This window comes from Ranitomeya imitator, chromosome 2 (assembly GCF_032444005.1).
Source record: "Ranitomeya imitator isolate aRanImi1 chromosome 2, aRanImi1.pri, whole genome shotgun sequence".
Classification (NCBI taxonomy): domain Eukaryota; kingdom Metazoa; phylum Chordata; class Amphibia; order Anura; family Dendrobatidae; genus Ranitomeya; species Ranitomeya imitator.
Window position 1 is genome coordinate 238548277 of NC_091283.1, and position 11855 is coordinate 238560131.

At 46.6% G+C, this 11855-nt stretch overlaps 1 protein-coding gene across 1 annotated transcript; it reads left to right on the forward strand.

The window, feature by feature from the left end:
- The first annotated feature begins 598 nt into the window (after positions 1-598).
- LOC138662834 (oocyte zinc finger protein XlCOF6-like) lies at positions 599-11246 on the forward strand. The gene is made up of 2 exons (XM_069748808.1): positions 599-726; positions 9527-11246. The coding sequence occupies exons 1-2, from the start codon at positions 669-671 to the stop codon at positions 11134-11136; spliced, it is 1668 nt and encodes a 555-aa protein (XP_069604909.1). The 5' UTR covers positions 599-668; the 3' UTR covers positions 11137-11246.
- Positions 11247-11855: the final 609 nt, after the last annotated feature.

Genomic DNA, 11855 nt, shown 5'->3' on the forward strand with positions numbered 1-11855 from the left:
AAACCTTTGCCAGCTAGAACTGGATTAGAAGACTCTAGAATCCATGAGGGTCCTTTGTTCTGTTATTGTAACATATTAGGCAAACGGTTTAAGATAGGAGAATAATAAATACATATTTGGAATCTCTAGAAAATATATATATAAAATGGTGGCGCAAAGTGTCACCGCTATTAATAGTTCCAGCAGCAATACCAACAAACTTCCACCTTTAAGTTTGTCAAAAAATGAATACAAAACAAATAAATATGTATATACACGCAGGTTATATATACAGGTATGCGCATACCTGTATATATAACCTGCGTGTATATACATATTTGGAATCTCCCTCGGTGGATCTGTCAACCGCTGTAAACATGAGCTTCTAACTCCATCAGGTAAAAAAGTTTGGATTTCTCTGTAATTATGCATCACAAATAGGACATATTTGATCTCATTAGAATGCCCACATTAATACGAGATGAATGCTGTGTTTGTTATGATTATGACATGTTCTGTAGCGGAGATACAGCCATTAGAGTAACTTGTGTTAGAGTTACCAAGACTGAAGAAAGAGGAGGGCGATCTTAACTCAGCCCTTTCTGTGATGTCACAGGCTGCAGGTTATAAGTTTCTGGCAGGCTTCCAGCAGTCAGTTTTTACCTGAAGAGCCCAGACTGCAAGTCCTAATGAACTGGACATATGGGAACTCCACTAGCCTGGTTGCCTGCAATGCTCTGAACACATGTAAGTGTTGATTTCTCATGTTATTCCATTTTTTTATAATTACCTTGTACATATTTGCAATTGTCTCCTTTTGTAACATCCTTGTAATATTTTTCTATAAACACTGCCTAAACTTTACGGAGTATAATATTTAATACTAGTTCGTTCTTCCTGTTCTAAAACGTACCATTGTCTCCTGAAGGGAATCACGCTACTGTTTTGGGTTGGCTTCGGACCCGTTTAATCGAAGCTGGTGGCAGCAATACCGTGTGCAGGCCTTTGGGTGTCAATGTAGCGACTGCGGCTTTGATAATTATTGTTCCTGCCTGAGCGGGAGTAGTTTATCGCGTCGCTGCATCGTGCCCAATAGCCAGTACATAGCAGGCAACCTTTCTGGCGACTAATCACCCTAGGTGCAGTACCTAATCTGACCTGACAGAAAGGGGGGCGCCAGAGAGCTGCAAGGTTTAAGTGGAACTGTAAGCGGGATACACATAAATCCCAGCAGTTCGTGGTATATTGAAGAGCAGTGGGATACCTAAAATAAGCCCCTGCTGTAAACTAAGAGGTCAATAGCCTTGTGTGTGTTTTTTTTTGTTCATCGCATTGTAGCAGTGGAGGGATAGCTAAGATAAGCCCCCTGCACATGTGATAGCCGTCTGTTGGCCTAAAGTCACCCCGATCAGTGACGTAGGGGTGACGGTCACGGTGTGAATCCGTGACATATTAGTGGCAGCGGTCAGGAATCTCTGTGGGGTTCATGACAAAGTGGTGGCAAGGCGGTGGGATATTAGAGCATTAGTGATTTAGTTTGAGCAATCATTCCTCTCTCTAAAAACTTGCAGAAAGTTCTTGCGAGGACTGCGCAAATAATTTTGGAGAACAAACTCAGTGTTTATTAGTCCTGAGACAATTGTGTGTACTGGTAATTATCCCTTCCCTTTCTCTTCATTTTTCTGTCCTATCTTTTATTTGGCAACCATGGTTGTGCTGGGAGAAACCTTTTATGAGCAGCAGACCAGAGACACCCTTATTGCCCTATGCAAGTCACAGCACATTGATTATGCAGGCAAAAACAAAAGCCAACTGGTCGCAGTTCTGGTGCAATGGGAAGCCGCTCTAGACCACTCTCAGAGCCCAGTGGCTGCAGAAGCCAGCACAAGCGAACATGGTGCTGCAGCAGAGGTCCAACCACTGAATGCTGGCTCTGTTAGCAATCCGGGCGAGTTGGACCCCCACCTGCAGGTGGCCTTGAAAGAATTCCCCACTGACGACCATGGGGGACATCGGCAGCTGATCCAGCAATACCAGGAGCGAGCCGAGCAAGAAGCCCAGCGAGCCGAGCGAGAGGCCCAAGCGGAGCGGGAGTACCAGCTGCAGATGGCCCGACTGCAAATGCAGGGGTTGTCCCAGTCCAGCCGTGAGCCCAGCAGCGGTCAGACACCGAAGCCCCGGCCCGATCACTTCCCTGTTATGGAAAAGGATGGGGATTGGACACTTTTCTGCGGGCCTTTGAGAAAGCCTGCAGACAGTACCAGCTGCCTACACAAGAATGGGCACGATACCTGACACCAGGGCTGAGAGGCAAAGCTCTGGAGGCGTTTGCTGCCCTCCCTCAAGAACAAGATGGTGACTATGAGGCCATCAAGCAGGCTCTGATAGCCAAGTACCAGCTTACACCCGAGGTGTACCATAGAAAGTTCTAGACCCTCCAACGTGGCCCACACCACAGTTACAGTGATGTGGTGCATGGACTGGGGACCCACTTTGACCAGTGGACCCAAGGACTGTCAGTGACCACCTTTGCACAGCTGCGAGACCTGATGATCAAAGACCAGTTCTTCCATCTTTGCCCAGCTGAGGTGCGACAGTTCGTGATGGACAGAGAGCCCAAAGACGTGACGAAAGCAGCGCAGATTGCCGATGCCTATGAGGCCAACCGTAGATCAGAAGTACGGAAGTCAGTCACCACCAGCTGAAGAGGGGGTAAGCCTGCATCCAACGCCAGTACCCCTGCCAGCCAACACACCAGAGGTCCTGTCCCCGTAGCCAACAGCATCAGACCTACCACCGAACCTCGCCAGTGTTACGTCTGCAAGCGGCCTGGCCATATCAGTCCCTACTGTCCACACAAGCAGAAGAACCCCTCATTCAAGGCCCCAGGGCCTAATGCACCAGTTCTCTTGGGGGGATTGGGGGCATCAGCTGTCCCTTACCGATGGCCCGGGTATATATTGATTGGGGTGCTGGGAGCGGGGTGAAGGAAGTGGGGTTGTGATAATTTGCCCACTGATGTTTTGTTGGGGACTGATTTGGGGAGGATGGTTGCATACTACGTCCCTGACACCCCTCCCCGATCTGCTAATAAGGGTAACGTTAACCCTGATGATGATGATGGGAAATCGCATGTGTTACCTTACCATGCTTTATCCAGTAATGATGCCTGTGATAACCATTTTTTTTGCCTAGGATTGATGGTGAAAATGTTGTACCTGTGCCAACTGAACCTGATAATGATTTTTCTGTGAAGGTTAATGTGTCCATAGGTACAGGAGTGCTCAGCCACATCGCTCTGCGGAGTGAGACGGCTGAGGAACCCCTAGCAGGGGCAAGTGGCGGTGCTACAGGAAATGGGGAGATACATGGGAACCGTGAGGAAGGTGATTCCATGCAATTGACCAGTGCCACCATGGACGGTAACTGGCCCATAAGTAGCAATGCTCCTGAGGTAATGGGGGTGGATGGGGAGGTAGAGCCCATAGCAGCGTCGGCTGATGGGTCTGTAGAAATCCCCGGGGAGACAGCCTACGTAGCTGCTGTCACCCGCCGTCAGAGTGCCTGGAACGCAGATAACTGTCTGCCTTCCGGACCCTCCTCAGTCATCAGTGTGACTGAACCAGAGGTGGACCCAGAACAGGTCCAAGAGGGTTCCCGTGGGGAAGGGACCCTGACATCGCTTCTGGCTTCCCCTAGCCAGGAGTTTCAGGCCGCTCTGCATACTGATGCGAGCCTAGAGAGTTTGAGACAACTCGCCGAGACGCGCACCTCCGAGACTGATAAGGAGAAGGTGTTCTGGGAACAAGGAAGGTTGTACCGGGAGACAGTACCCGGAAAATCGCAAAAGAAGTGGTTGAGGGAAAGACAGCTGGTCGTCCCGCAGCAATTCTGGGGTGAGTTGTGGTGAGTTGTTACGGATTGCCCATGAGATCCCTCTAGCTGGACACTTGGGGATCAGCAAAACAAAGGCCCGGCTGTCTCAAGACTTCTATTGGCCTAAGATGGGGACAGATGTGTCAAACTACTGCCGCTCCTGTGTCACCTGTTAAAGAGTGGGGAAGGCAGGGCCTGCTCTTAAGGCTCCCCTGATCCCTTTGCCAGTGATAGAGGAGCCTTTCCAGAGGATCGCGGTGGACATTGTGGGCCCGCTGGCCGTCCCCAGCAGCTCTGGAAAGCGATACATCCTTACTGTGGTAGACTACGCTACTTGGTACCTAGAGGCAGTAGCTCTGTCATCAACTAGGGCAGATAAGGTGGCGGATGCAATGTTGGCTATCTTTGCTCGTGTAGGATTTCCCAGGGAGATGCTCACTGATCAAGGGACCCAATTTATGTCTCGCCTAATGGAGGCTCTCTGTAAGAGAATGCAGGTGAAGCACCTGGTATCGAGTGCGTATCACCCACAGACCAATGGCTTGTGTGAACGCTTCAATGGTACCCTCAAACAGATGCTACGCATGCTGGTTGAGACACAAGGGCATGACTGGGAGCGGTACCTCCAACACCTGCTATTCGCTTACCGAGAGGTTCCGCAGACCTCAACGGGGTTCTCCCCCTTCGAGCTCCTGTACGGCAGGCGAGTCCGGGGACCCCTTGGGTTGGTAAGAGAATCCTGGGAAGAGGAGCCGAACCCTTCTGAAGTGTCCATAGTGGAGTATGTCATGCGCTTCCGTGACAAGATGCAGACCTTGACGCAGTTGGTGCATGACAACATGACGCAGGCTCAGGCTGATCAGAAGCACTGGTACGACCAGATCACCCAGGAGCGGACCTACCACATGGGTCAAAAGGTGTGGGTGCTGGTCCCCGTACCAACGGATAAGCTTCAGGCAGCCTGGGAGGGCCCGTACGTCGTCCACCAACAGCTCAACCCGGTCACCTACGTGGTCACGCTTGACCATGCTCAGGGTAGGCGAAAGGCCTTTCACGTCAACATGATGAAGGCTCATCACGAATGTGAACCTTTCGTCCTACCGGTCTGCAGCTTACCCGAAGACAGGGAGGAAGACACCCTCCTGGACATGCTGGCCCAAGCCAAGGCCCGTGGGTCCATTGAGGACGTGGAGGTAAGCGCCTTGCTAACTGAACCACATCGGTTGCAGTTGCAAACCACACTGGAACCCTTCCGGGTCGTGTTCTCCAACCGACCTGGGATGACTGAGTTAGCAGTCCACGAGGTGGACACCGGGAATCTCACCCCACTACGGCGAACACCCTATCGAATCTCTGACCAGGTGCAGCAGATTATGCGCCAGGAGATCGATGAGATGTTACAGCTGGGAGTGATTCGACGGTCAAAGAGCGCATGGGCCTCACCTGTAGTTCTCGTGCCAAAGAAGAACTGGACCACCCGGTTCTGCGTGGACTACAGGGGGCTCAACTCCATTACAGCCTCTGACGCGCACCCAATGCCGCGCATCGAGGAGCTGCTTGAGAAGTTAGCTGGCGCAAAATACCTGACAATAATGGATCTGAGTCGAGGATACTGGCAGATTCCCCTGAGCCCCAAGGCGCAGGAGAAGTCCGCCTTTATCACACCCTTTGGACTGTACGAGTCCACGGTCATGCTCTTCGGCATGAAGAATGCCCCTGCCACTTTCCAGCAGATGGTCAACCTCCTGCTTCAGGGACTGGAGAAGTACGCAGTGGCGTACTTGGATGATGTTGACATTTTCAGTCCCTCCTGGAAGGAACACCTGCAACATCTCGAGGAGGTGCTCAGGCGAATTCACCAAGCAGGACTGACTATCAAGCCCGGAAAGCGCCAGATGGGCATGAGGGAGGTCCACTACCTGGGTCACCGGGTAGGCAGAGGCACCCTAAACCCAGAGCCTGAGAAAGTGGGCGCGATCGTGAACTGGCCCAATCCTGCGACCAAGAAACAGGTGATGCCTTTCCTGGGCACTGCAGGGTACTATAGGCGCTTCATACAGCACTATAATAGCCTGGCAAAACCTTTGACGGACCTCACCAGGAAGAAGCTACCCCACATCGTCAAGTGGATAGATGGCTGTGAGGGGGCCTTCCAGGCGTTGAAAACCGCACTGTGCAACGCCCCTGTGTTGAAAGCAGTCGACCTTTCTTGGTACAGACTGACGCCAGCCTTTGGCCTTGGTGCTGTGCTCAGCCAGGTTGACTCGGAGGACCAAGAGCACCCCGTGTTGTACCTGAGCCGGAAACTTTTGCCGAGGGAAGTAGCCAACTCCACCATCGAGAAGGAGTACCTGGCCATAGTCTGGGCCCTGCAGCGCTTGCAGCCCTACTTGTACGGTCGCACCTTCACCGTGGTGACCAACCACAACCCTCTGCGCTGGCTAAACGCCATGTGTGGAACCAACGGCAGGTTGCTACGCTGGAGCCTTGCCCTTCAGCAGCTTGACTTCACCTTTGAACACAAAACGGGCAGGGAACATGGAAATGCAGATGGACTGTCCCCCAGGATGAACCTACTGAGGTGCGCATGGAGGCATACCGTGGGGTTCTGCCTCCGTAGCGCACACCAAAAGGGGGAGGTGTCACGATATTGTATGAAATATCATATAAGTTTAGTTTCTCTTGTCAGTGCAGGATGTGGGCTAAACCCCCCCCCCCCCCTTCCCTTTCACTCAGGCAAGACCTTGCTTTGCCAATGTATGTGGGGGAGTTTTATTGAAGAGGAATTTACGACCGGCATAGCTGCATTGGAAAGCTTTGCCAGCTAGAACTGGATTAGAAGACTCTAGAATCCATGAGGGTCCTTTGTTCTGTTATTGTAAGATATTAAGCAAACGGTTTAAGATAGGAGAATAATAAATACATATTTGGAATCTCCCTCGGTGGATCTGTCAACCGCTGTAAACATGAGCTTCTAACTCCATCAGGTAAAAAAGTTTTGATTTCTCTGTAATTATGCATCACAAATAGGACATATTTGATCTCATTAGAATGCCCACGTTAATACGAGATGAATGCTGTGTTTGTTATGATTATGACATGTTCTGTAGCGGAGATACAGCCATTAGAGTAACTTGTGTTAGAGTTACCAAGACTGAAGAAAGAGGAGGGCGATCTTAACTCAGCCCTTTCTGTGATGTCACAGGCTGCAGGTTATAAGTTTCTGGCAGGGTTCCAGCAGTCAGTTTTTTACCTGAAGAGCCCTGACTGCAAGTCCTAATCCACTGGGACGTATGGGAACTCCACTAGCCTGGTTGCCTGTAATGCTCTGAACATATGTAAGTGTTGATTTCTCATCTTATTCCCTGTTTTTTTATAATTACCTTGTACATATTTGCAATTGTCTTCTTTTGTAACATCCTTGTAATATTTTTCTATAAACACTGCCTAAGCTTTACGGAGTATAATATTTAATACTAGTTCGTTCTTCCTGTTCTAAAACGTACCCCTGTCTCCTGAAGGGAATTACGCTACTGTTTTGGGTTAGCTTCGGACCCGTTTAATCGAAGCTGGTGGCAGCAATACCGTGTGCAGGCCTTTGGGTGTCAATGTAGCGACTGTGGCGTTGATAATTATTGTTCCTGCCTGAGCGGGAGTAGTTTATCACGTTGCTGCAGCGTGCCCAATAGCTAGTACATAGCAGGCAGCCTTTCTGGCGACTAATCATCCTAGGTGCAGTACCTAATCTGACCTGACAGAAAGGGGGGCGCCAGAGAGCTGCAAGGTTTAAGTGGAACTGTAAGCGGGATACACATAAATCCCTGCAGTTCGTGGTATATTGAAGAGCCGTGGGATACCTAAATTAAGTCCCTGCTGTAAACTAAGAGGTCAATAGCCTTGTGTGTGTTTTTTTTGTTCACCGCATTGTAGCAGAGGGATAGCTAAGATAAGCCCCCTGCACATATGATAGCCGTCTGTTGGCCTAAAGTCACCCCGATCCGTGACGGTCACAGTGTGAATCCGTGACATATTGGTGGCAGCGGTCCGGAATCTCTGTGGGGTTCATGACAGGTTTGGACTTACACAGAGACCCCTAGGCTTGAAGCCTAGTGTTACCTGCTGTTCTGTGGAGTAAGATGGGAGGAAGAATAGACAGATAACCGTGTCAGAACCAAGAGGCCAGAGAAAATACTAACTCAGGAGACATAGGAGTAGTCAGTAAACAGGCTGGGGTCACAACAGGAAACAAATACACAAGCCAGGAGCTGAGCACAGAGGACTGAACTAGAGGAGATCAAGGCTGTATCTGGCAGATTCCGGCAATATGCTTCAAGCTGTAGTAAGGTGTGGTGCTTTTGAAGTCCAACTCTGATTGTCCAAGGTGTTGGCAATCTCAGACGGACATATTGCATATGTTTTGGCATTGTCCCAGATTGTCCTCCTATTGGATTGTAGTGTTGAACTGCATTGGAGTGGTGTATGGGTGCGTTATCCCTAGGGATCCGTTGATATGTATATTAGGGTATGTGGAGGAAATATTAACTGACAATACGACTAAAATTGTAATTGCAAGATTATCGTTTGCTGCAAGAAAACTGATTGCAAAATGTTGGGTTAGAGAGGAGCCTCTGTCCAGACGCGAATTCATTGCTCAAACGAACCACATAACTGAACTTGAGAAAAGCATTTACACCAGGAGGGACGAGCTATATTTCTTCCATAAATTATGGCAGCCGTCGTTGGATAGGATTACTGTTATACCAGTATATAGTATTATAGAATACAACTTATGGTAAACTGGAACTCTGTTTGATATTGTCAACTATGGACGAATTATTTTTGCTCCTGATATCGTCTCCATCGGGGGGGTTAATTTACTGTAAAACATAAAATGAGTATGAATGAACATGTGATCTGTTGTAAATCTTGTTATCGTTAATACAAATTTATCTGATAAAAAAATGTTTGGTGCTTTCCAATTGGCTAAAACAGGGAAGAGATTACTGCAGCTGAATACACACACACCTATACTGCCAGACTGGATGGTACTACAGATACCAGGCACCCTAATCTTAGTGGCTGGGAAGAGCCTGCACCGCTAAGAGCTTCTGGTTCCAACCCCACCTCTGTTACTAGCATCGCCTGCTTGATTAGTAAGCCGCGTCTGGTGTCCGAAGCAGACATTGCAGGAGCAGATCGCAGAGGAGATGGGGCACACCATTTGCAGAATCTCTAATATGTCAAAATTGCAGAAAACCAGATCTGATGAAATCCCTATAAAGTGACTCCATTTTGTAAATTATAACCCTCAATAAATTAATCTATAGAAATAGTGACTATTTTGACTGCACTGTAGTTTCCAGATGTTGGAAAGTGAAAATTGCAAATATCCGAAGTTATTACCCAACACATAGTGCCCAGATTGTGCTTCAGGAGATACACATGCCGTAAAATAAGTGGTTTCTTCTCACTATAGTAATGCCAAAAGCATGGATGCTTAATGTGGTTTTGAGCACAGTCTAGTAAACTGTAAACTGTCATTGTCTTTGTGAATAATTCAATAATTTTGCATAACTTGCCATTTTTACAGACCGTTTAAGTAGAAATGTTCAAGAATATAGAATTCAAAGATATTTTATTCTAAAATAATAATTGGTTTTATTCTTGGCAGATGACCATAGCAGGAAATCAGCAGGACAGCTGACATCTTCAATGTTTAAATCAGATAATCTTGAGATCCCACAGGATACAATTGAAGTGAATGCCATTACTCCAAATATACCATCATCCCTTCACAGCAAAGATCTGTCATCTGATCATTTTGAACAAGTCCTGTCTTCTGATTCATTACCGACTACTAAGGAAAATCAAAGTCACAAAATAAGCATTAAAAATCAAACTGCTCCTAAAACAATGAAGACATTTTTATTTTCAGAATATGGAAATAGTTTTCCCCTAGAAAAGTCATTTCTCAAGCAACAAAAACTTCACAAAGCAGACAATAGATTTTCTTGTTCCAAGTGTGGGAGATGTTTTAACCAGAAATCAGATTTTGTCAGTCACCAGAGAATTCACACAGGAAAAAAGCCTTTTTCCTGTTCAGAATGTGGGAAATGTTTTAACCAGAAATCGAATCTTATTAGCCACCAGAAAACCCACACAGGGGAGAAGCCTTTTTCCTGTTCAGAATGTGGGAAATGTTTTATTTGGAAAGCGCAGCTTGTTACCCACCAAAGAACTCACACAGGAGAGAAGCCTTTTTCCTGTTCAGAATGTGGGAAATGTTTTCTAGATAAATCATTTCTTATCAGACATCATAGATCTCACACAGGAGAGAAGCCTTTTTCCTGTTCAGAATGTGGGAAATGTTTTAACCGGAAATCGAATCTTGTTAGCCACCAGAAAACCCACACAGGGGAAGCGCTTTATTCCTGTTCAGAATGTGGGAAATATTTTCGAGCTAAATCATGTCTTGTCAGACATCATAGATCTCACACAGGGGAGAAGCCGTTTTCCTGTTCAGAATGTGGGAAATGTTTTACCAGGAAAGCGAATCTTGTTATCCACCAGAAAACCCACACAGGGGAGAAGCCTTTTTCATGTTCAGAATGTGGGAAATGTTTTAACCAGAAAGCGAATCTTGTTAGCCACCAGAAAACCCACACTGGGGAGAAGCCTTTTTCATGTTCAGAATGTGGGAAATGTTTTAACCAGAAATCGCATCTTGTTAGCCACCAGAAAACCCACACAAGGGAGAAGCCTTTTTCCTGTCCCGAATGTGGGAAATGTTTTAACCACAAAACGAATCTTGTTAGCCACCAGAAAACCCACACAGGGGAGAAGCCTTTTTCCTGTTCAGAATGTGGGAAATGTTTTAACCAGAAAACGAATCTTGTTAGCCACCAGAAAACCCACACAGGGGAGAAGCCTTTTTCCTGTTCAGAATGTGGGAAATGTTTTATTCGGAAAGCGCAGCTTGTTACCCACCAAATAACTCACACAGGAGAGAAGCCTTTTTCCTGTTCAGAATGTGGGAAATGTTTTCTATATAAAGCATTTCTTGTCAGACATCATAGATCTCACACAGGGGAGAAGCCTTTTTCCTGTTCAGAATGTGGGAAATGTTTTAACCGGAAATCGAATCTTGTTAGCCACCAGAAAACCCACACAGGGGAGAAGCCGTTTTCCTGTTCAGAATGTGAGAAATGTTTTGTGAAGAAACCATCTCTTTCTATCCACCAAAGAATTCACACAGGGGAGAAGCTTTATTTAAGTTCTTAATTGTTTTTACATAGTCACATACAAGTGCTTCTAACTAAATTAGAATATTATCAAAAAGTTAATTTATTTCAGTTCTTCAATGCAAAAAAATTAAACTCTTATATTAGTCATTACAGAGTGATCTATCTCAAGCGTTTATTTCTGTTGATGACTATATCCTATAGCCAATGAAAACCCAAAAGTCATTGTCAGTAAATTAGAATAAAAACACCTGCAGTGGCTTCCTAAACGTTCAAAAAAGGTCCCTTAGTCTGTTTCAGTAGGCTCCACAATCATGAGGAAGACTGCTCACTGGACAGATTTCTAGAAGGCAGTCATTGACACACTTCAGAAGGAGGATAAGACACTGTAAAATATTAGTAATTCAATAATAAAAAATATAGATTACTTAACATATGCAGGTTCTAACTAGCAAATAGATACTCTGTATATTGAGGGACTGAGTTATTCTGAGGATTTTGGCCTATACGTCTGTTCTCTGTTTGTCAGAGCTATAGGGCTTTTGTCAGAACTGTCAATATGTGGCTATTTGGAGATAGTAAATGGTTCATAAAGGTCACAGGCTATATGCTTAAGCATTTCAAAATGAGGTAATGTACAAATAACTAATATGCATATTCCGCAAGTTACTAGTGTTCTTCTAATATGGTAGAGGCTATGAACATAGCGGCAGATCATCTTATGTTATGAGACAGGAAAAATAGAAACCAATGTAAGTC

What these genes read in the sequence shown, in the direction of transcription:
- LOC138662834 (XM_069748808.1), top strand. Translation starts at nt 669, where the DNA reads ATGAACTGGACATATGGGAACTCCACTAGCCTGGTTGCCTGCAATGCT. An exon ending in CTGCAATGCTCTGAACACAT is followed by an intron (nt 727 to 9,526) that starts GTAAGTGTTGAT and finishes TATTCTTGGCAG; the next exon opens with ATGACCATAGCAGGAAATCA.